General features: G+C 41.9%; 1 protein-coding gene across 1 annotated transcript in view; it reads right to left on the reverse strand.

Moving 5' to 3' along the window:
• The window catches only part of KNDC1 (kinase non-catalytic C-lobe domain containing 1), a 238,237-nt gene that overhangs the window by 93,187 nt on the left and 118,973 nt on the right, over nucleotides 1–26,077 (reverse strand). Inside the window, exons 11-16 of the mRNA XM_073596077.1 lie at nucleotides 14,676–14,753; nucleotides 12,856–12,916; nucleotides 10,534–10,672; nucleotides 8,957–9,642; nucleotides 3,573–3,717; nucleotides 898–1,136 (exon numbers count right to left, since the gene is read on the reverse strand). Of these exons, the coding sequence (XP_073452178.1) occupies nucleotides 898–1,136; nucleotides 3,573–3,717; nucleotides 8,957–9,642; nucleotides 10,534–10,672; nucleotides 12,856–12,916; nucleotides 14,676–14,753 (1,348 nt within the window). The remainder of the gene's footprint in view (nucleotides 1–897; nucleotides 1,137–3,572; nucleotides 3,718–8,956; nucleotides 9,643–10,533; nucleotides 10,673–12,855; nucleotides 12,917–14,675; nucleotides 14,754–26,077) is intronic.

The following is a 26,077-nucleotide window of genomic DNA, read 5'->3' on the forward strand; positions in this document are numbered from 1 at the left end:
GTTTAAAGTTATAAAGATAAACGAATTTGTCAGACAAACTTACCCTCTTACCGGTCAATTATGGCCTGAGAGGACACAAATAATCATCTACTACTGTATCCTAACAATCACCCAACTGTAGGAGGTACAGGATGGAGCCCACAGGCAAACTAAACTAAAGCCTTTCCCCTGCAGTAACTCCTAGTGGTATAAATGTATATTTCTCTTGTTTGAGAACGGCATTGAGAAGCACAGTGTTGCTTGAACTGTATTCCAGAATTTGTTGGTCTTTAGTTGAGAGAATGCGCAATAATTTAAGACTTTACATAAAGTGGCAGAAATCTTTCATTAACGCATTTGCGCCGGCGCTTCTTAGCCCTTTAAAAGGTTTCAGATGGCGGGAGGTGGAGCGGGGTTTGTGATCATGTGACCGCCATGATTGGCTGTCACGGCGATCACATGATCGGAAAGCTCCCGGTCGCAAGAAGCAGTCAGGGGCTTTTCGTTAGCCACCGGCAACTGTTTCGAGAGCGCGCAGGGTGCACGCTCTCGGCACAGCTGTATTGGCGAATTGGTATGCAAATATGCGGCCGCTCTGCGCCAAGGCCTATCCGCCAAGAATCTGCATATTTCGTTACTGTCGGTGCCTAGGGAATAAAGTCTTCATGTTATATAGTTTGAATACCATGTCACAGATATTACTGATCATTGAAAGTGAATATATTCCACACTTTTTTTTTCCTGGAAAAAAAAACAAAGATCCGGTTTGAAAAAAAAACAAAGATCCGGTTTGAAAAAAAAAAACTGTTTTTTTCCCCAGTTTTTCATTTTTTCCCCCAGGCCTTCCCATCTCTAAATTTGATCTGTGTATGGCCAGCCTTACAGCTAAATATACTATACTATTTTATTTCTCCGTACCTGTCAAGCTATTCATCACAGGAGTCTCTTCATCTGTTATAGGGGGTGGCTGTGGTGGCTTGGCTTCTTGTTCTATAATAGTCGGCGTGGCTCTAGTTTTGTCTTCGCCCCCATCTGCTATGTTGCTCTGCTCATTTGTCGACAACTTTTCATGTTTTCTGTGTTTTCTGCCTTTCTTCTGAATCTTTTTCAGAAGCTGTGCAGGGTTATTGTCCTGAGAAGGATCAATGATGCCTTTTCTGTGAAATGGTAAAGAGACAGTGAACTGCGAGCAGAACAGTACAAGACGTCTGTTATTAACAGTATCGAACAAGATAGGTCTACTTATTATATGCAGAAAACGATAAACTATGTCATCTCCTGTAACTTTAAGCCCCCATTCACACTAGTGTGAGTGTAATCAGGAGATTTTGGAGGGTTTTTTTTTTATGTAAATTGTATCTGTATTTTTCCCATGACTTGTAGTACAGGAGCAGAATGGCATGGTTTGGGTCACACAGACTTCTAAATGGGAGCACCTCAAAAACGTGCATAAACAGCATTTTTCAGGTGCGTTAAAGCTGACCATAGATGGCTCGAATATCAGCTGGTTCATCAGGGTCTGACCGAAACTCAGTCCATGTATGGGCAGGCTGGTTGTACCAGAGTCTTTTTTTTTTTTTTTTTTGCTTTCAGTTTTTTATTTTTTTTGGGGTGGGTGAATGCTAGAAGATTATGTATCTGGAATAAAATGTATGTATAAATGTATAACTTGTACTGCTATGAAAAGAATAAAAAAAGTACTGAATTAAAAAAACATACAGGAAAGACTCCTGTTTTCTCGGCAGCCTCTTTAAATACAAAGTCCCGCCTCCTATGATAGACCGAACAGTCGTCCAATGGCAGCGCAGGAGATGGGATTTCCTATTTCAGAGGCTGCCGTGTAGACAGTAAATTCTCCTGTGTGTACGGCACTCGTCCCGCCTCCTCCCTGTCCCCTCCATGGCAGCCAGCATATATATCTTTTGTGGCCCTGGCACTGGGAGATTGTTGGGGGGCCACAAAAGATATATATGTCCAAATAACCAGGCGGGCTGTTCAAAACCGGAACGGGGGCAGTGATTGGCCCGTGGGCCGGACTTTGGACATGCCTGACTTAAGATAACAAGGTAACACATATACTGTATTGTTTTTAAAGGACAAACAAGGCTTTCTTTTCATGAGATTGTCTTGCAACAATTATTTTTTTTTCGCAATCCTTAGACAATAAAAAGGCATAAAAACTAAACAAAGCACACTTTTTTTTCGAGCAGCAATAGCTTAAAAATAAGTAGTGTTACTGTACATTTTATTCATTAATTTGTCCTATTTAAAATGACACTACAATTATGATTCTGCTACAAAGCATTACAAAGTTATTTACAAATTAAATAAAGTAGTTTTTTTTTTTTTTTTTTTTTTTAAAAAGAGTCAATCAATCGATCGACTTGGGTACAACCAGCCTGTCGGATTTTTTGCATGTGATTACTGCAAATAGCCGCTATCAGTGTGTTCTGCAGGTCAGGAAGGCTACCCATTGGCAGAACACAATAGCGCTGCAAGCAATTTTCTTCCACCCGTGGTGGAAGGAAATAAACACACATAATTTATGGGCTGCTTAAGTCTATGGGGCTGGAAAAATGTAGAAGCTTGTACTTTTTTGAGCTTGACATGACAGACAACACAATGCTCAGGTGTGACCAGGCCCACTGAGAATAGTAGGAATCTTTATCTGAGCATTGTCATGCTTTGTGATTTGTACTTTAAAACCACTCAGGTGTGAATGGGGGCCGTTCTTTTTTCTTTAAACATGGCTGTATTGCAGTTCCTATCTAAATCATAACAGCGTTGGGTAAATCTGACCATACATGAATTAAAATTCAGCCGGGACCAGACAAATTTTGATCCATGTATGGGCAAGCTGGTGGCACAGAAAATGATTTACCATTTGACCTCTGTACAAATGCCCTTTCGGATTTTTACCACTTGATCAGCGCTGCTGGCTATAGCTGATCAGTGTATTCTGAAGGTGGCTAGGTCTGCCGACTGTCAGTATACAACAGCTCATCAGGGAGGACTCCCCCTCTATATGGAGTGTGTGTGGGGGTTGAACAAAATGACTAATCTATGGGCTGCCCAAACAGCAATGGCAATGTGTGGCAACTTATCGCAATCAGCAGTGAATGCACCAGATATAAATAAGAGTGGCAAAGAGTAGCCGAACACTGTACAACTCTTGAAGCTTTCTAAAAATGATTTGCAGATGTACACATCTAAAAGACACTCAAACAAGTTTTTTTTTTCAGTTCCTCAAATAACAACAGTCAGAATTCTCCTTAGAGTGTTATGAGTGGAGAGGCATGATTTCCTTTTCAGTGGTCTGTTTTCTGCTCCCACCTATTTCTCTTTGCATAATGAAGGAAGCATATGATCGCATTCTATACATATGTTTTTTTGTAAAACAGGTTTAATTTTAATTTCTCAGGTCTCTGTGACCTATATTGGCTGCTGTGATTTTTTTTTCTGCCAAAACCAGTTGCAGTTTAAATTATTGATTCGACTATTGTCTACTCTAATTGGATTGTAATCTGAAAGCTCCCAAAATAATGAGTTTTGAATGGGTCTGCTATTCAATATGGAAGCATACAAACGTGTACCTGGTAGGAGGGGGGGATTTTCCATTGATAATCCTGTACAAGTTTTCCAGAAGACAGTCTTCCCAATAGAGATCACAGAACTTCTCACATACTGCACTGGAGAACGTAGCATGCTGAAGACCTTTCAAGGCAAGAATATATTCCCCTAAATGGGAGACAAAAAAACATGAACTTGTCAGTGGATAATCTAGAAAAACATAAGTAAAAATCATATTTTTTAAACCGCTGCGGAATCTTCTAAACATGTCAGAAAAATCTACAGTATTTGCCAATAAATGTGTTGGTAGGGCACTGAACCCAGATGTGCAAGAGCACAAGTTTCATCTCCAAGTTTTTGAAGACTGCCCTCTATCATAACATAACTGTGTTCCTGGGGATCCCCCGGAGCAGTCCTAAGTGAATCGACCAGGGTTTCTCAACCACTGTTCCATGGAACCTTAGGGTTCCTCCAGAGATTGCTAGAGGTTCCTTGAGCATTTTTTGCCTCTCAGATAAGTTTCCACTGACAACAGTGATCTGACCACAAGCGTAAGGAGCATTCTCCCCACTGACCATCATATACTAATGTATCGTAAGTTGTAGATATAGTAATTTTTAGCAGGGGTTCCCTGAGACTTGAAAATTATTTCAAGGGTTCCTATTTGTTGAAAGGGTTAAGAAAGGCTGGTATAGATTATAAAAATGCCACAAATTAGGAACGAATCCAGTTAAAGTTTATTGAGCACAAGCAAAGGTTAGAAGATATATTGTGATCAATTTACTTTTACTGGACATATCCTTGATTTGTGGTGCTCTCATCCGGCAACATATACCCTTCAGAAATATACATTAGTATTATTATATATAAACTCCAGAGTGAGAGGCTTACCAGTCATTTCATCAGAGCATTATAAAGGTCACTTGGAACCAGTATGTGAAGCTACCAGCTTGTGTGTCTTTCTGGGAAAACAATATGGCGGTCCTCCACAACATTTCCTTAAGCTGGCCACTCACGGAGCAAATTAATCAGAAACTGGACAAAACTTAAGCCATGGCTGTCGGCACCCTCCCACCTGGCATCTTTCGATTTAAAAATATAAATATCCAGGGCTGAAAATTGTCAGCCGATCGTTCAACCGGTACTTAGAACTGTTAGAATACAATAGCCAGCAAGAGAGATTCCTCCAGCCAAGGTGTTTATGGGCTGAACAAGAGAGAAAGGTTACAGTGTATAACCAGCTTTAGTTTTCCCCCCTGTTCTGTGGCTACTATGCTCTGCTTAAAGTAGAAGTCTGGTCAAAACCCAACTAAGCTTAAAGGAGAAGTACAGAAGTTCGTTCTGCACTCCTGTGACCCGTTTTCAGCAGACAGCGGGCTGAAGCCCACTGTCGGCTGACAACACAGAGCTAGTCCAGGCTCGGGCAAGATCACGACGATGAAGTTGGGACCTGAGCATAAGCTTGGACTGGCACCCGGGCTCAGCCTTTCACCGACCCCATGAGAGCCTGAGCTGGGCGTTCTTGACGCCTCCACAGCCTAGTGCTCCAGGGAGTGAGGGGGAGATAAAGCAGACAGTGGTGATTGACAGCCACCAGCTGTCTGCTCAGGGAGCCCTGAGAACAGAGCGATTGGCAGTGTTTGATTGCTCAGTTCTCAGTCTTAGAACCGGCAGGGGACAGATGCCACCTAGGTATGTATGATCGTTAAAAATAAAAAATAAAATAAAAAACTCATACTTCTCTTAAATATAGTCCTACCCCCATTCTAAGCCCTATGCCAACTACCCTGTGAAGGAAAGATGTGTATACTTACCTAATCTAAAACCTAGTAGACAGTAGTAGTTTTTTTTTTTCCATTCAACCCAGCAGGCTGAACGAAAACACAATGAAGAGCTCAGGAGGAGCCACTGTACTAATACTATGGAATTGCACAATGTGTCCCTGAACTTCCTCTTCTTGGGTTCCCTGTTGGTGCTTCTGGCTCCTCTTCTCTGGCAAATGCCCCTATAGGAAGCTGTTGCCTATGTGGGCTTGCTCTCGGGCCCTGCCCTCGCTCTTTCTTAACTGGCTTTGATTGACAGCTGTCTCAGCAAAGCCTGAGACCAGGAAATGAGGAGTGAGACACTACAAATAGGCAAAGCACTGGATCGAATGAGGGCTCTGGTAAGTATAAGGGAGTTGAGTGGAGATACTACTACCTAAACATGTGTTTGTTGGGTTAGCAGCAAGCTTCAAAACGATCCAAAGCATAGTAACTTTGCCTATCAGAATGGATGAGGATTTAACCTTAAAGCCCAATTCCCCTACAGCAAGTGTTACTAGCTTGTTTTTTCTGGGGTTGGTTGGGGAGAAACAGTTTTACCTAGCTGATCCTCCTTTTCCCAGGCAGATGCAGCTCCCCCACACTCTGGTGAGGGACTGTCCATTGGCATCATCATGTCCAATGCAGGCTGTGATCCCTGCTTTGGTTTAATGACCTCAGGATCCTAGACTGTTGGAGTGTGGGGGAGAAGAAGCTATGGGTATTGGTCTAACTGTGGGAGGAGCAGAGGATTTGGTAAGTATTTTTTATTATTTGTTTTTTTTCTGTCCTATACCAAAATTACAAATTAAGCCTTGCAGTACAGGCACGGTCCTCGCTGCAAAAGGTAGTTTTTTTTGTTACCCGGAGTGGGGGAGTTGCTAGAGGATTCTCTAGGTGTCAGCACCCAATACCTGAAGCAGTTTTTATTCTATTTAAAAATGAAAGACAATTTTCTTATGTATAAGATTTATATTTTATTTAATAGGAATTAAAGGGATCCCTGTGGTGTGAAAGATTTATAGGACCATGAGGTTTCAATATTTGATATTTGGTTTAAAGGTAAAAATATTAAACAGGAATTACGATATACATTTAGCATTTTATGTATTAGATCCAACATCCAAAAATTATTGCTGGTAAAATGCAACAGATGGGAATAGCAATTGACCTAGCATAATGTAATATTTTAGTTTATTCTCTCTTCCTATATGAATAGAGAAATACCAGAGCTATGCATTACTGGTTTCACCTTTTTTTTTTAATCTTTTGGTGCATCTCAGCACTGCTGCACATCATTGATCAAGGTAGTTTCTAAATGGTGACAACAGTGGACCATGCCTGTGCAATGTGTATTGGCATGGACATTTGTAGTGTATAAAAAAGGGTATAAAAGGTGAATTCAGAGGAGAGCAACTGTGATACAAGAACAGAGTGTTACCCTATAAAAGGAAGTGCCTGAACTAGAATCCTTATGGTAGAATTGCTAGGTCTTATTTTAATCTAAGCCATAAATGTAAAAAATACAGAAAAAGACTTTTGAAGACACTTTAACATGTTAATGCTTATTGGAGATTTTAGTGATCAGGTTTACATAACATTAACTCAAATTAAATAAAATGAACAATGAATATAATGATATGACAGACTACTTTTACTTTAGGGAAGGCAGTTTTAATGGAGTATAAACTAAAAGTTAATAAAGCACAACTGATCAGCATAACAGCAAATAAAATATTAGACAGCTATGTGCTCAATAATCAGACTCAGTAGTTTGCCTTACAAACTAAGCAACAAATGATTGTATTTTGTGATATACCGTATTTAATCAGCTCATCATACCTAAAAGCTAAAAACATACCCAAATATTACCCTGAACAAATGTGCTTAGGAGCCCAAACTGTGAAATCTAATTTTTTATTACCAATGTTATAGACAAAGACACAACTTACTCAATATAACACACTAATTCAAGGGCCCCCAAAACTTTCTTTTGTGGCGGCAGACAGACACTCCCCCGTCGCTCCAGCTCTGCGCCCCAAGCCCACCCTTTTTTGAAGCCAAGGCCTTTTTTTAAAGCCCCAGGCTCTAATCACGTGCTTCTACAAAGAAAAAAAAACCCTATTGAAATCCATGCATCCGGTGCCCCGCATGTAGATTAAGGGGCTGAACGCATGGGGGGGGGGGGGGGGGGGGGGGCGGCGCCGTGTGCCCCCTATGAATGGGCCACCACTGACTAACACATAATTCTAGGAAACAGCCAAGCCATCCCTTGCCTACCCCACATCCACTGCTGAGGAGCAGGGGGTAGGCATCTCATGGAGTTTACAAGAATCATTCATCTGATTGGGAAGAGGAACATAGAAGGAATCAAAAAGAACTTCTTGAGGAGGCTGCCAAGCAGCCACAAATAAAGGAAGCAGTTCCTGATGGTAAGGTCCCAAGAAAGCCTCCTGACACTGTTCTCCACAGGTGGCAACATGTAGCAGGATCCTAGCACAGTTTATCTGCTGACAGTCCAGGAAAGTACAGAGTCATCCAATGATGCATACTTCCTGCCAAATAGGAAAGGAGGAGCACATAGGTGCCAAACCCTCACACCAGAGGGTTTTGGAGGCCACCAACTGAGGGGATCAAAAAGAAAAACCAAATGAGAGCCCTGTGTAGGAAGACGCACTAGACAAAAAAATCATTGCAAAGGCCACCACCCAATCAACAGCAAGAGAATGCAAGGTTATTGTCCGGAACATCTTGAACCAAAAGGGATCATCTGACTGTCTCACCTTTGGCTCAGACATCTCAATTCTGAAGGGGAGGCTGAAGGTGACCAAGCGCTCACAAAGCAGGGGGAGACAAGGGTAGAAGAGCATTCCTTAAACACCCCACAAGTCCCAAAGGGGGTAAAGGGGAAATTTCTTTGACAGATAAAAATGAGCAAAAAAGTCCGCCAGAAACCAGGGCCTAAACTGAACCACATCGCCGGTTGGTGAAGTATCAGCATTAGAACATAGAGAACATGCCTGCCTTTTCCACCCCTCCTCCACTCTTGGAAAAAGTATGATTGCTTTCATCAAGGAAAAGTGATCTATGAATGGAGGAGACAGACCTTTTATTCATCCATACATCATTCATAAAACACTTTTTATTGATGAAAGCAATCATACTTTTTCCAAGACTAGAGGAGGGGGATGGAAAAGGCAGGCATAGTCGGCACTTTATCCGAGTGCTTATAACAGATCACTCAGCTCTACTAACCTCCACGGCACCAGAAGGTAACAGCTGCGTGGTATGTGGAGAAGGGGGAGGGCAGAGAACTTTAGATATCAACTAAAACAACAGCCAGCATGACAAGGGACATTTTTCTATAACTGTAGGTACTGTCCCTTGTGCTGATTCCTAACAAAAACTATTTTGACTAAACATAGGCTTTAAACTATTGTTTATAGCTGTTCTTTAATGCCAACTAACCCCAGAAGTTATCACATTGAGACTCCAACCTATGCTTACCATGTTATTTTCCCACAACATATAGAGGGATATATGGTGAAGTGGATTAACACCAAAAACATTTTAAGAATGTATACAGAATTATTTACATGACATACCCATTGCAGTGTCTTCAATGCCATTTTCTAAGTAGCCATCAAATGCAAATTCATCACGTAAGAGTTGGATCACCTTCTGCAGTGGAGTAGATGTGGCTTTTCTGGTCTCCCCATTTACAACAGGCAATGATTTAGTTGGCTGGCTATCCTGTTTTTTTTCTGGGTCATTTCCATTACTTATTCTTTGGGGGGTTGGTAGTATATCCAAAGCATTGTCATATTTTTCATATTCCTCGCTATCATTTTTGTTCTTTCTATCTTCCGATGCTGGAGAATTATGTGTCTTAATGCTCTGGGATACAGGCTCAGTCTCCAGAGACACACTCGGTATATGATCTGGAATACTAAGATGTACTCGTACTAAGGTGAGATTACCGGTCTTGGGGTCTTGTTTTAGGAGATAGTTGTTGACAATCGGACTGTTGGTCAGAGTTGAAGAGTTGGAGGAGATGGAAGAAGCTGCAGAGGGAACATTTTCTTTGCGATCTGAGGGGTACTCTGTCAGGCTGGAATGCCGATTATGGGAAGTCCTTGAAGCTCTGCTGGAAGATTTGCTAATATGACCTTCTTTAGCCTCATCCATATAGCTCTCCATGTCAGACACACAAATATCCTCTTCGGTAATTACCAGATTTTTCGCAATAACGCTTTCTTTGGGGGATGATTTCTGACTTGCAACTTCATTGCTGGAATACACGTTGGAGAAGTTAGAACTAAACACATAAAGCAGGGGTGTCAAATTAAATTTCATTGCTAGCCGCATCAGCATTATGGTTTGCCAGTTGTATCTGTTAGACTAGATGTCCAGAGCACCCCACACCCCCCCTTACATCAGATGTCAAGAGCCCCCCCCAATCACAGTGCACCCCCTTTACCTTGTGCTGTTGCCGGGAAGAAGCTGGGGCAGAGCTGGGAAACAGAACGTGCATGGTCTGGAGGCGGACCAAAGAAGGGCTGGAGTCAGCTGAATGCTGAGACCAAGGGAGGTGGAGACAAAGGAGTGCTGCAGCTGCACAGAATCTGTAAGAGGAGTTCTGTCCTCTCTGCTGCCAACTGCTGAAACAAGGTGAAGACGGAGACAAAGGGATTGCCAGGGCTGCAGGAGAGGTGTGAGGGCCACATAAAATGGTCTGGAAGGCCTGATTCGGCCCGCAGGCCTGGTATGTGACACGTGTGACATAAAGGGAATTAATAGAAATAAAAAAGTATTGGGAGCAAACTTTGTTTCAGGTTTGTCTCAATCGGAGTTGAGCAGTGTGATTATTTGATAAACTTATGTTGAAGAATTATGTTGGAATCTTCCCAATTAGCGGCTGCAGCTGCTGATCAGTGTCTTCCGGCAGCTTTGCAATGCACTTGTAAGAACAAAATGTCTCTGCAGGAGGGATACCTCCATCTACCTTGTTTTTTGTGGATGGAGGAACAGGTTAGTTTCTTTTTCTTTCGTCCAGGCTGTTGGCTGAACGAAAAAAATGAACAGTCTGTGGCAAGCTTAAGACTTTCTCTGTAAAGTACGATGTTGACAGCACTGCAGTTAGCTGTATGCACTAGGCAAAGGCAAGAAAGTAAATGAATACCTGTTGACATCTGTATTCTGCATGATGACAATAGGTTTAAAGTATGTGGCCGGAGATGTAAAGGCAGCTGGCAGATCAGTCAGTGGAACAGGACCTTTCACTGCCATCAGTTTACTATTTGTTGCAACTGGTACAAAACCTAGAACAAAGGATTTAGAAAACAATTTAAATATTGAACTTTTCAGAAAAGCAATGAGCACCATTGTAATAAAAATAACACTCCTTGGCAGAAAAGATAGAGACCCATATTAAGACATATCATGCTGTAGGACCTACTCATGGCACAAAGGACCACACAAGCTGTTGCAGACTGTGTGATCAAAGCCAAAAGTTGCTAGGAGCTAAATTGTACGTTTTCATTTATACGTTTCTGAGGCTTACATTTAACCCTTTTAATGGCAGAGCCATTTTTGCATCTTTTTTTGCTTATGATAAAATGTCTGTTTTAGGCCTGAAAATTTGTTAAAATTCCAAAAACAATTTAAATATTTTCGGAAAGCCTGGAGAATAAAACGTCCATAGTTGCAATTTTTTTATATCACATGATATTAGCGCTACCAATCATCAAATGCACATTAAAACTACTAGATGGAGTGGACAATCATAGGAATAAGCAGAAAATGACATTTCACACATTGAGGAGATTACTCATGATGGTTATGAGAATGCTGAGACGTTCGTACAGCTATTTTTTTTTTTTTTAGAAGTAGACTCCTGTTCATGTGCTTTAGAAAGTCATCATTGCTTTAGTAGAAAAGCCTGTCAACTGCCAGCAGAAGCAGGGGTCTCTCTGCAGAGGCCCCACATACCCCTTGATGAGTCAGTGCTAGAGCTTTGTTGATTACAGAACTATAGTCTGATTCAGCAAGGCATGGCCCGCCGAACTGCTGTAGTGTGACCACTGCTACCACAAAAAGAGTTAAGCTCCTTCTCCACAGCATGCTAACAGGAAACAGGCTTTTCTACTGGCTGTTTTCTAAAGAAAACAAACAAAGGCTTGGTTCACATTCGTGCGGGCTGCATTGTACATGTAGGGCAGTCCCACAGAAACGTGGGGAAAGAAGTTTTCAAATATGAAAAGAAAATGGAGCTACAAAGAAATACGGCACCATGTGGTTTTGCATGTATGAAAATGTGGGCGTTTTGCCAATGTGTAGTGATGGCATCAAAAATTAATGGCACTCCTACACATCTGCTACAGAGAAGCGCGTTTCTCTCGTTTGTCAGGAATGCACACGATTGTGCATGTGTGTGTTTAGAGGCTTTTAACTGAAAGTTTAATTCGGCTTTAACCACTTGCCGACCAGCCGCCGTCATTATATTGCGGCAGGTCAGCTCATTCCCGCAAATCGCCGTAGGTGTACATTGGCTCTTAAGAGCTATAGCAGGTGCCCTGCACACCTGCTGCATGGTGGAAGAGACAATGCGCATGGCCGACGGCCGCTATGTCTGCCGGTAACCTGCAATCGCTCCACAGAGAGCCAGAACGGGGATCTATCAATGCAAACAGATCCCTGTTCTGACAGGGGAGTAGAGAGAGATCTGCTGTTCCTAGTGATCAGGAACAGCGATCTCTCTCCTCCTCCAGTCACTCATCTTCCCCCACAGTTAGAAATACCTCCCAGGGAACACATGTAACCCCTTGATCACCACCAGGGTTTACCCCCATCCCTGCCATTTATACAGTAATCAGTGCATTTTTATAGCAATGTCACTGGTCCCAAAAAAGTGTGTCAAAAGTGTCCGATAAAAATCGCTGATCACCGCCATTGCTAGTAAAAAAATATATATAATAATAATAAAAATGCCATAAACATATCCCCTATTTTGTAGGCGCTATAAGTTTTGCTCAAACCAATCAATATACCGCTTATTGCGATTTTTTTACTAAAAGTGCATAGAAGAATACATGTTGGCGTAAACTGATGAAGAAATGTGTTTTTTTTTTATTTTTTTTGGACATTTATTATAGCAAAAAGTAAAAAAATAGTTTTTTTTCAAAATTGTCGTTTGTTTTTGTTTATCGCGCAAAAAATAAAAACCGCAGAGGTGATCAAATACCACCAAAAAAAAGCTGTATTAGTGGGAAAAAAAAGGACGTAAAGTTTGTTTGGGTACAAAGTCACACGACAGTGCAATTGTCAGTTAAAGCGATGCAGTGCCCTATCACAAAAAATGGCCTGAGGGGGAAAATCTTCTGGTCCTTAAGTGTTTAAACAAGAAATAGAACAACTTGACATTAGGTTTATTGGTGACTTTTGTCTTGAGTTCTCTGCTCTCTTTAAGATATGAAGAACAAATAACTTTCACTTTATACAATACCTGATGAAGGCTCTGACACGTGAGGGGCAGATATCTCAGAGGCTGGACGAGCTTGCATGATCTAAATGCAAAAAACAGAGTTATAACCTCCTGCATTTTAGGTCAGCATCTTTGATTTTTTTTTTTGTATTGAAGAGAGAGTTTTATTGATGAGCAAAGACAGGTGAACACTTGTTTTGTGTGCGTCTATCTAGCAAGGTTACTTTGTGGTATAAGCAAGGAAGCTAAGCTTATTCTGTCCTTAGAAAAACAATGGAAGGATCTTTTACTGCTGCCTGAGAGGTCTACCCATCTGCGGGCAGCCTCAAAGTCATCATGCTTGGTAAAATGTGATTTACTATGTAATGCCTGGTACACATGTTCAGTTGCTTTTTTTCCTTTAACCCAGAGGTACTACAGATCTCTGTACTAAGGCCAGCCATAGATGGTGCAAATGTCGCACAATTCCCCCATCAACATAGACAGTGCTGACAGGGGAATCCCTCCTGCCAAGCAATTGTCTTCTCCTGGCGAAGGGACGGGGGCAGGTGGGGGAAGCCGACCCCGCCAGCAGAAGACAGTGATTAAGCTTGCAGCTATAGCAGCCGCTTGCGATAATCGCAGGTGAATCCGGCAGGCTGGTTGTACCCAAGTTGATCGATCAATCAACTTAGTACATTCAGCTTGCCCAATAATGGTTCGAATCCCAGGTGGTTCCAACTGAACTGGCCAAGATTCAAACCACTTATGGCTGGTCTAAGCGGTGTTAGTAATCTCTCCCACTATGTCTTTGTGTACTGACAGGTAGACTCCTCCCACCAGAACACACCAATCATGGCTGCGAGCACTGACCAGATGGAGATTTTACAGCATGTCCCTTTGACAAAAGCTGGTCCCTTAGACCGGCTTCTGTCAGAAGGACAGCTGTACACACGGGCCAAATGTCGGATATTCAGGCAGTGTGTACCCAGCTTAACCACTTGCCTACCAGGCCAATGCTGACATTTCTCTCCTACATGTAAAAATCATCATTTATTTGCTAGAAAATTACAAAGAACCCCCAAACATTATATATTTTTTTTTTCTTTAGCAGAGAGCCTAGAGAATAAAATGGCGGGCGTCGCAACTTTTTATCTCGCACGGTATTTGCGCAGCAATTTTTCAAACGCCTTTTTTTGGAAAAAAAATAGTTTCATGCATTAAAAAAAAAACAAAAAAAACAAAACAAAACCATAAAGTTAGCCCAATTTTTTTGCATAGTGTAAAAGATGATGTTACGTCAAGTAAATAGATACCCAACATGTCACGCTTCAAAATTGCACACGCTCGTGGAAATTTACTGGTTTCATGTTTTGAGTTACAGAGGAGGTCTTGGGCTACAATTATTGCTCTCGCTTCAATGTTCGCGGCGATACCTTACATGTGGTTTCAACATCGTTTACATCTGCGTGTGAGCACATGGGGACAGTGGCGCTTTAAATTTATTTTTATTTTATATTGTTAATTTTGCTTCTATTTTTCTAGTTTGACACTTTCTTTTTTATATATATATATATATATATATATATATATATATATTTATTTATTTATTTTTATCACTTTTATTCCTATTACAAGGAATGTATACATCCCTTGTAATAGGAATAAGCATGACAGGCCCTCTTTGCAGTGAGATATGGGGTCAATAAGTCCCCAGATCTCACCTCTAGGATGGGGAAACCTGAAATCAAAAACCGATCTGAGCTTCTCAGCCGAGGCGGCGTCATCTTTTTAAATGCAGGAGCCAGGCATGATATCTTAACATAGGGGAAACCTTAGCTTGTTTGAACTAAACCTCTTACCTGTTCTGTAAAGCCGATTAAGTGTGACCATATTGCCTTACTATCAAGATTCTTTTGGAGTAGATATTTTCTGCAAATCTGAAAACCAACACAAATATTTGTATATTGAAATGTTAAATGTAACTGCATTAAAAAACTACAACACTTATGTATATCAACCGCAATAACAAGACCAACATTTTTTATCGTTATGCGGAGAAAATGCAGAGTGAAGTACATTATTAGACAGAAAAGTATTTTTATACTTATTAGGCTGCTTCCTAAGCTTACACTTTAAATGTACAATGAATATATCACATGGCAAATGGTCTTGGATGGCCCAAAGTGCATGTTGCGCCCAGACTGTGGTGGTGTTTCAGATAAAAGGCTCCAGAGGGAGGCACTTTCATGAAAAAAAAAAAAAATAGAAAATACAAACAATATATCATATACAATTGCTACACAAGCCATGTTGTAATGTAATATTATTTAAAATTACCTTTTCTTTTCAATCTGCACCGCTATGATTTTTGTCAAACTCAACTCGCAATGGCAACTTGGAGACATTCTGTACACAGTTGTGTACAAAACGCCTCCAAAAATGTAATTTCTTGTGTGACTGGCTCACTGATATTGCCAGAAGTCTACATCAAGATAAAAGTAGGATTTTAGTCACCCCCTGCATTCGAACTGTAAATTTTGGTGAGATACCGCCCCAAGGGTTAACCACTTCTAAAGCTTTCCTCATTAGAACTCAAAGTGCATCAGCTGATAAATAATGAACTTAACCTTCCCATTTATAATGAGTATGCAATCAATCTGGTGAAACAAAGTGGAGATACTCTTTAAGCACTTCAGTTACCTGCGCAAAAACCTGAAGGCCAGAGAACTCTCCCACTCTTTTCCCAGCCAGACTACATAGCTCTAATGAGATGGATTTCCCTTTCCTGCCTAAAGGCCCAAACACATGATCAGAAAATCGCTCGAAAAATACCGCTTTTGAAGCGATTGTACGATAATCTGATCGTTAGTATAGAGCTTTCGAGAGCCGTTCACGACAGTTCACCCAATATTATCCGATCGGACAAGCGCGAAAAATTTTCTTCTTGTACAATATTAGTTTAATCAGTACAGTTGTCGTTCAACTAAAATACACTACAACACATTACATCACTTCAGAATTTTACTTTTTACAAAAGGTTTATTAATAGACAATCCAACATATATGGGCAACCATTGGATGTTTACAGCTTGTAATAAACAGACATAAGGTAAATAATAAAAAAAAAAAAACAAGGACAAATAATAGTAAAAAGGGAGAACATAAACAATACCATTACACAGGTCACAAACATAATGGCCCAGGTGACTAAAAATGTAAGGGAGAGTCCAAAAGCAGCCTTTCGAGGTATCATGGAGGTCATATCATGCCTACAGACCTAAATGTCCAATTATAGAATCTGGGATATCTGAACGAAGGCGTGCATAGCCTCCCCATTGGAGAGGATAGAATAAAACAAAAACAAAAAAATTCAAAGATAACACAAAAAGCAATATTCTCAAAATAACCATCCTATCCAGAGCAATACCTGTCGGCCCATTATCCATAGTAACTTAATGCATAAAACATATTGAACGGAAAAGGAAAAGGAGAAAAAAAAAAAGAACAAAAAAAGGAAGAGAAGAAACCTAAAATAAGGAGGAAAGGAGGAGAAAGAGGAGAAAGAAGAGTCCACGGGGTACATGCCAGGGAAGCATTAAATTGAGGAGCATACTGTCGAACCAGGAGGGCTGAAAATAAGTGATCCACGGTCGCAAAACTATGATACATTTATCGTGTGTATAGTGTATCATGTGTAGAGAATGGCCGTTAGTTTCTCATTTACCACGACATCGTTCATGTGATTTTTGACAACCTCAAAGCTAAGCATGGGAGTCTTCCATGCCTTGGCAAACGTTAACCTAGCTGCAGTAAACAGATGTTGGGTCAGTTGCCTTTTCGGGTGTAGAGCTATGGTCATTATCTGCCAATCCTCTGGGTCTAACTGCCTCCCTAGTTCTTTTTCCCATTGGAGATGATACGGCCTCAACGGGGGCTTTCTTGCCAAAATTATAAAAGAATATACCAGGGATATAATGCCCAAGGAGTGGGGCCTAGCCCTGCATAGGCTCTCAAAAGGAGTCAGAGTATATGGAGTAGGGCGAGATTTATTAAGTTGCTGAAGAAAATGCCCGAGTTAAAGATGGCTACAATGTTCTCATAAAGGGATATAGTGAGAGGAGTGCAAGACATCAAAAGTTAGAATCCTAGTAGGAGTAAACAGGGAATGGATATCTGTGAAACCATTCACAGTCCAACAGGAAAATTGGGCCGGGTTCTCGCAACCTGGGGGGATTAATGGACAATGGAGAAGTCTTAAAAGAGGGAGATGGGGGGAGATCAGACTTGTAGAATATTTAACTGAATCTCATAATCTCAAAGAGTGAGCTAAACATGGCCCAACTGCTGGACGATAAACCAGAGGGAGCTAGGGCAGGGGGGACACCGGGATGGGATCGGAATCGACCAGATCGATTGTGGCCCATAGCGGTAGTTGATGTGTTTCATGAAGTTGAGACAGCGGTGCTATGTTCGCTGCAGTATAATAGGCCTGTAGATTAGGAACCGAGAGTCCACCATTGATCCTCCTAGCGTACAAGATTTGTTTACTAATTTGAGGACGGGTGGATCCCCCAAAAAAGTGTAAAAGCTTCCGTTGATGTATACGTAAAATGTATATGTAAAATATGTGAAGGCACTTGAACGGGCAAAACTCGAAAAAAAAAAAGTAATTTCGGAAGGTTAGACATGCGAACTGCAGTTATCCTACCGAACCAAGAAAAAGGTAAGTGGGACCAGGAGGATAACATATCGGACAATCTTTTGAGCAAGGGTGGTCCTGTATAGGAGGAAGTGAGACCAGTTCCCAGGTACGGCAAGGAAGTAGGCCAGTGAAATGGGAAAGCCGATTTCAAGTCCATCAGCACTGGAGGACAGTGATTGATCAACAATGCCTTGGATTTAGGAGGCTTAGCCCGAGAGGGAAGGAAAGGTGTCTAAAAGAGAGAATAGGTTTGGTAGGGAGATTCTGGGGGAAGTTAAATTTAGTAAAATATCGTCGGCAAACAAAGATATTTTATGAGTGGAGCCCGCTATATCGATACTATCTGGATGGGAACTGACTGCCTCCGCCAAGGGTTCCAAAGCCAAGACAAAGAGAAGTGGCGAGAGTGGGCAACCTTGACGGGTACCCCTCCCAATATTAAAGACAGATTACTCAAATCTGTAGTATTTAATTTTGGCCTGAGGAGAGTGATATAGCACTGTCATCCATCGCAAAAACGAGGCTCTGAAACCATAATGGCGTAGTAGATATACATCCAGGACAAAGTATCAAATGCCTTGTTCACATCCGAAGACAGAAGCATAGATTCCAAAGAGCGACTATGGGCTACATGCTGTAACTGCAGTATGCGCCAAATGGCATCCCCTGCTTGTCCTTGTGGAACAAAGCCAACTTGAGCCTGCTTTACTAAACGGGGAAGGAAAGAGTTTAAGTGATTGGCCGGGATTTTTGTCAGAATTTTCATATCCACATTAATGAGAGAAATTGGTCTGAAGTTGGCCCAAGAAGAGTGGTCACGGTCAGGTTTAGGGAGCATCACTATGTTAGTGGTTAAGAGGTCTGATATAAATTTTTGGCCGCTTTTAGCGGTATTATACATAGCTGTCAGATGTGGGGCTAACGTCCTATAATAAAGTACTGTAAAGCTGTCTGGGCCAGGTCGTTTGCCCACTTTCAGATCCTTAATACATTGGAGGACCTTCGGGAACTTGAATATCTCGGTTCATTATGGACACATGAGCTCCAGACAATGTGGGAAGTGAAATGCGACTCAGAAAGGTATCAGTGTCCCTACTACACGTCTGGGGTGGAGCCGTATACAATGTGGCAAGGCAGTTACAGAATTCCTCTAAGACTTGCACTAGATTACCAGTGAACACATTATGTCGAGTACGTGGAGTAATGGGGGTAAATTTAGGAGCAAAAGTGCGTAACCTGTTAGCCAACATCTGATTCAGCCTATTCGCCTTAGAATATAATTTCTGGCTGGACCAGCGCAAAATACGCTCAGCCCCGTCAGTGAGACAAAGATCCAGCTCTGAGCGGGTTTGGTCTAAGAGTTTGCGGTTGGTGGGAGTAGGGGCCTGTTTAAAAGCAGTGGAGAGAACATCCAAATGGGCCTCTAAGTCCCTTTGTTTTAGGAGGCATTCTCGCTTACGCTTCGAGGTTAACTGTATAATGCGGCCCCTGAGAACCTCCTTATATGCCTCCCAGAGAGTTACAGGAGATGACACTGAGCTTGCATTAGTGTGGAAGTATTCAACAGAAGATTTCAAGATATATGCCTGGACCTCCTTGAGGGACAATAATGAGTCGTTCATGACCCAGGGTGAGTGCTGAGGTTTATCAAGAATAGAACGGCAAACGACCAAGACAGGATCATGATCTGATCATGGGGTGGCAAGAATAGAAGTAGATACCACTAAGGGGAGATGCTTTCTCAGCATAAACATGTGGTCTATTCTAGAGTGAGAATGATGGGGGTGGGAATAATATGTGTAATCCTTATCCAGAGGGTGGAGATCCCTCCAGAGATCAACCAGATCATGAGACTGTAAAGAGCGAGCAAACTGTTTAGCATCGGGGGATGGGGTAGTACATTCCGATGGATATTTGTCCAAAAAGGGATTCAAGGATAGGTTTGAGTTTCCTGCAAGAAAGAGAGTACCCTTATGGTGGGATGACAACAGGCTGCAGACATAGGACAAAAAAGATCCTGGGGTAGAGTTAGGATGGTAATTTCTGTGTCCTGGATGGTACCTTGAAGTAAAAGATACCTACCCTCTGGATCCACTATCTGTTTGTTGCAACTAAATGGGGCCGATCTGTGAAAGGCAAAGAGTACACCCCTTTGTTTAGTCAGGCCAGTAGCCGTAAAAACCTGGGGGTATTGAGCATCAAAGTACTTAGGACAGGAGGTAGTTGAAAAATGCGTTTCCTGCAAACAGGCTATATCTATCCGCTGTCTCTTGAGGTATTTAAAATTTTTCACCCGCTTTTGAGGAGAATTCATGCCCTGAACATTCAGGGACAACCAATTTAGTGTCATAGTGAGGAAAAGTAATAAAATGAAATGATTCCACAGAACACAACCCCCCCACGTGGACACCAAAAAAGAGAGAAAAAAAAAAAGGGAAGGAGAGGCATGTAAAAGACAAGCGAAGATCATGTAATGAAGCAAAAAAAGGCCGAGTTAAACTCGGGGAGCAGTGGTCCGTCAGAACCACTCAGCATCTATTACAATCAAATTTACAACAGAATGAAAGGCACATAATAATGTAAACAATCATTTAAAGGCATAACAAAGAAAAAAAAAAAGAACACTGGCTCAAGCAAAATAGTATAACTATTCAACTTAGATTACTATGGCTACCAAAGCCAGGGGCTACCCACACGTAAGTAGGGGATCCCAAGGCGAAGAGCCAATATACAGTTAACAAAACTACACTAGTAGTCAGAACATTTAAATGAGACCACAACATGGTCAATAACACTGCGGTTCAAGATGACACCAAACAGCACAGCCCGGGTCTGCTAGATGTTACCATAAAGGTAATAGGGCACATCCAGAAGCCCAGGATGAGAATGCCGTCCCCAACAACCAGGTGGGGACCACCTGGTCAACATCAGGTAAATCCCAGTTATAAGCTTTCACTGCTAACCCTAAAAAAAAAAAAAAAAAAAAAAAAAAAAAAAAAAAAAAAAAGAAGGACAGAAACTTTCAGGTCGCTACAACCCTGCGCCACCATCTCTCTATTGGGCAGCCCAGGGCAAGGGACCAATATACAGGAACAGCACTCAAGGAAGTTAAGGATTATCCGGTGCCATTAAGTGTCCAGTTGGCAGGTGAAAGACACGTTTCGGAGGTGGGCAGAGCAGCTGAGCTGGGGCTCCATAGGGCTAGCAACAAAATGTGGATCAAAGCTCTCAATGGGTGATAAAGGCAGGTGGTCTGGTAGGAATGTCAGACTCCGGGTGGAGTAGAAAGTAATCCAATCGAGTTCAGTCAGCCCTATCACTTCAGAATTTTTATTCTGTCATATAAGAATTTTCGTAACTTTAGTAAATTCTTCATTTTCTATATGAGTTTAGCATGGAATAAAAAAAACAAAAACAAACGGATGATCATTCGTCCGATAATCTCATCGTGTGTACCAGGCATAAGTCTTGCACAGATGGGTAGTTTTTCACCTGTTTCCTGCTGAAGCAGCCAAAATTCAAGCCGAGCACGGCCCAAGAAAACCCCACCCAGTTTAACAAAAGGAGAGTGGAAAAGAAGTGGCCAAACTGTTATCAGAAGCAGTCACCATATAGCAGCTCCACTGTATTCAGGCAGCTGCGGGTACTGTGGCTGATGAGTACGATGGTGCTGCTAAACAGTGACTGCATTTGAGAAGATGTAGTAACTGGTCAACCAATTATTTTCCACCCAGTTTAGTCAACTTTTAATTTGACCCATGTCACACTGGGTGGTGCTTGCAGGGTCACATGCTGCTCATTTTTTTTGCCGATTTAATGCAAATGGATGAAAAACAAGCCGTCTATGGTCGAGCCTTAGGCAGGAAGAGGGATTCTATCTCATTAAAGCTCTTTAGTTTGGCCAGGAAAAGAGTGGATGGTTCTCTGGTCACCATTCTACTTTAAGCTTTTAATAAAGGTGAGGCTCTTAGTATGTTATAGGAAAGGCTGCTGGATCCAGCAAAGGAAGTTTACGCACAAGAGTGAATGGCTGAAATTTTGGTGAACCCAAAAAAACATTTTGAAACCTGGAATTCTGTACTGCCTTTGATGTATCCCATAAGGCAAGACTGGTAATATTTTGAAGAATAAACTTGGGGAAGGAACCAGCTAATATTTTTAGAGAGGGTCTACCAGTGTTTTTCTGTTTTTAAAGTGTGTTTGGTCTGTAAAGCAAAAATCCTAGCCTACTTCTCTTGCTATATGTGATACTAATCTCTTACATACAATATAATTATAACTGCAATGGCTCTAACAGCAATTATTTTATTTTATTTTTTTCAACGTTTTCTTTTTTTCTGCAGTTGTCCTACCATAGATTTGACATATCATGCTTTTTAAAATGTTTGTAATTTCCAATCCTGGAATCCATGAGTTTACTTAACACCGGTAGTCTGTTGCATAACGTCCACATTTGTCTTCTGTTACTTTGTATCAGAAGCTATAGAAATCACTCCAATTGATTAATGATCAGTCTGTGAGCATTCACAGACCAGTAACTATTTGAAGCTAATATGTAATATGTTTCTGTCAGTCTGGAGCTTGAGAAAAAAGGCACGCTTCTAAATCCCCAAAAGAGAGGACATTATAGTCTCAATAAAAGTGCTTCATGAAATATCTTCAGGAATGGATAAGCGGGAGGTAAGTGCAATGCAATTAAATGATATGACTTCTGTGCCTTCCATGCCAAGATAAAGCTCCTAGAAGTCAGTGCTGGGTAAAGAGCAATAACATTGGCTTCATACTTCCAGCCTGTGTGCCTTCCAGTTTCGCTCCCTGCTATTTTTTTAAAGCTTATGTTTTTTGGTTTTATCTTTTTTATTTATTTTCCATGTAAAGTTAGAAACTTAAAGCCAGTCAACAAACCACACTACAATGCATCAGCACCAGTGAACAATGCAGCTCCCATATAAAATTTGTGACAAACTCATACAAAGACGGGAATACAGAGCACATAATAGGTACTTACAATTTCAATCACAACACCCCAAAAAAATACTGATGGCAATTTTGCCGGGTGCTCACCAGGGCCCTCAAATGATCAGCGCTTTGGCCTTGGCGGGAATCTAAAAATAGGATTTTTTCATCATACTTACCTGTAAAATCCTTTTCTTTGACTACATCATGGGACACAGAGTCAGGCTAATATTCATTACCTACTGGGTTATACTCCATCTCCAGGTGAATGGACACCGGTAGACCAAAGGTCTTCAGACAGGAAGTGATCCCCTATATAACCCCTCCCACACAGGAAGCACTTCAGTTTTGTAGCAAGCATTGAATCCTCAAAAAAAAGAGGGGAGGGATCTCTGTGTCCCATGATGTACTCAAAGAAAAGGATTTTACAGGTAAGTATAGCGAAAAAAAACTATTTTCTATTTTGTTTTTCATACATCATGGGACACAGAGTCAGTCTAATATTCATTACCTACTGGGACATCCCAGAGCAATAGCCTTGAGGGGAGGGAGACACCCTGCCAAGCAATAGCCATCAGTACACTGCGGCCAAAAGCTGAATCCTCAGCTGCTCGAACATCCACTTGATGAAATTTTGTGAACGTATGCACTGAAGACCAGGTGGCAGCCTTACAAATCTGAGCCACAGATACCTGATGGCGAAAAGCCCAGGAGGTTCCTATACCCATGGTAGAATGAGCTCTCACCCTAAAGCGAGGCCAAGAGAAAAAAGAAGGCAAAATAACGTCCTGATTTAAAAGAAAGGCCAACACCCCTTTTGGCAAAAAGTATGGAACAGGTCGTAACACAACCCTGTCGTGGTGAAGGATCAAGTATGGTTCCCTGCACGAAAGGGCCGCCAACTCTGACACCCTTCTAGCCGAGGTGATGGCCATCAGGAAGGCTAGCTTGCGTGTCAGCAAGTCTAATGGAATTTCCTTGATTGTGTTACAGAAACAACCACTTGAACCTGACAACACCAAGTTCAAGTCCCAAGGACAAATAAGTGACCTAATGGGGGGAAGCAAGCAAGTTACTCCCTGCATAAAGGTTCAGATCAGTGAATGGGAGGCTAAAGGCCTTTGGAAGAATACTGATAGGGACGAAACTTAACCTCTGATTGTACGCAAAGCCAATTTGATTTCCACAACTGACTGTGGAAAATAAAGAATTCTCCCAATCACGTACTTCCGAGGATGCCATTTTCTTGCTTCACACCAAGCAATATAAGTCTTCCAGACCTTATGATAAATTTTCCTAGTGACAGCTTTTCTAGCATTCACCAGGGTAGACACCACTGATCCCGAGATGCCACGGTACTTTAACACCCTGGCTTCAATAGCCATGTCGTCAAATTTAGAGACTGTAAATTGGGGTTGAATATAGGAACTTGAGACAGTAGATCGGGGCGACGTGGAAGCGTCCATGGCCCGGCTAATGTCAGTCTCACAATCTCCAGGAACCAGGGCCTTCTGGGCCAGGCTGGTGCCACCAGAATGACTGGAACCCCCTCTTTCTGAATCCTATGCAACAAATGTGGAAGGAGAGTGATCGGAGGGAAAGCATAAACCAAGGAGTACTATTCCCATGGAACTATCAGAGCATCTGCTCCGATTGCCAGAAGATCCCTTGTTCGGGACACAAACTGCTGTAGCTTGTTGTTGAACCTGGATGCCGATAGGTCAACCTCTGGCCATCCCCAACGCTGGCAAATTTCCTGAAACACCCCTAGGTGTAGGGACCATTCCCCCGGGCAGACCTGCTGGTGGCTAAGATAATCTGCCTTCCAGTTCTCTACTCCTGGGATATGGACTGCTGATATAAATCGGCCCATGTCCCTCTGCCCAGGCCAGTATGTGATTCACCTCCTTCAGAGCTGAACGTCTTGGTGGATCTTGAGTCTTCTTTGCGACGCTCGGGTACCATTTATCTAAGTATATAAAGCCTGTGTCAAATGGAACTGATCAGTCAATCCCTGATTCATTTAAGAACCGTTTGTGGAAATAGAGAGCTCAAACAAACCGTGCCATTCAGCTTGCAGACACTGGTAAAAAAAAATAAAAAATGAAGTGCTTCGTGTGTGTGTGTGTGTGTGTGTGTGTGTGGGGGGGGGTTATATAGGGGATCACTTCCTGTCTGAAGACCTTTGGTCTACCAGTGTCCATTCACCTGGAGATGGAGTAGAACTCAGTAGGTAATGAATATTAGCCTGACTTTGTGCCCACAATGTAGGAAAAAGAAAGGTGGTACTCCATACATCGCCCCAGTCATTGCGTCTAGCTGTGGGAAGTCTGACAACCATGCAATGCAACAAGAGGACAAAACCTTGGTGGTATTAATGAACAGTTGTTTATAAATAATGGATAGGGCTTTGATAAGGTCTTTATCCCCAAGTAAGGATTCCAAATCACCAACCTTCACACATAGACTGGAAGATCCAAATTGGGTAGAAAAAGCATATCTGAGCTGAAGATAGCAAAATAGATGTGAATTAGGGAATTCTTTTGGTATTGGCGTTTAAAGTACATCAAATATCAGGAGTACCCCATTCCCAACTACAGAACCGACTGTCTTGATCCCATACCTTGTCCAAATACAGGGGGTCCCCTAGTTACAAACATCCGACTTACAAACGACTCCTACTTACAAACGGAGGGAGGCAACAGGAAGTGAGAGGAAATCTACCCCTAGGAAGGGAAATTCACTCCTGTAAGAGCTATTATGGGGGAAAGGTACCTCCACTGATGCTTTATCACCAAGGCTTGTTTCCACAACAACCCACAATTTTCAAAATCCAATTGTCATTGGGACAGAAAGTGAGGTGAAATCTTCTGAACAGGGGCACACACAGCAAAACAAATGTTACAGGGGTGTTAACCCTTCCCTATGCTATCCAAAAAGCTTAAAAATAGTTTTTTTTGTCTGGAGCTACACTTAAAAAATGTACCTGTTTTGACTTACAAACAGATTCAACTTAAGAACAAACCTACAGTCCCTAACTTGTTTGTAACCCGGGGACCCCCTGTAATTGGGTCAGGGTGGGAAAAGAACTGGGTCAGCTGAGGATTATTCCACAATGACATATATGGTGACACTACTCTGTCCCTAATTTCAGCTCTCTTGGTTACTTCCCACGCTCTAACAACATATCTCATAGACCCAGTGAGGGGATAAGGGGCCCTGCACCCACGGAGCCCACGATTGCGGCCTCCAATGATACCGCTGCTTCATCATCAGGCTGTGTCAACCATCTGTGTGCAAAGACTAACTATCCCGCTAAAAAATATCTAACAAAGTTGGAAACTGCTAACCCCCTTCTTTCCAAGGTTGTTGCAGCACTTGTAGTCTAATACAGTGGACCCCCCCACACCAAAGGATATCTGAGATGACTATCTATGGCCTGGAAGATAGTCTTGGGGATCCAAATGGGCGAGTTCCTGAAAATGTATAAAAAGACAGGGAGAAATTTCATCTTCAACAGACTAATTTTCCCAATCCGAGAAAGTGATAAATTACACTTGTGTACGGTATTAAGGGTCTGTATTATTGGGGTGACGTTTAGGG

This window comes from Aquarana catesbeiana, linkage group LG08 (assembly GCF_042186555.1).
Source record: "Aquarana catesbeiana isolate 2022-GZ linkage group LG08, ASM4218655v1, whole genome shotgun sequence".
Taxonomy (NCBI): domain Eukaryota; kingdom Metazoa; phylum Chordata; class Amphibia; order Anura; family Ranidae; genus Aquarana; species Aquarana catesbeiana.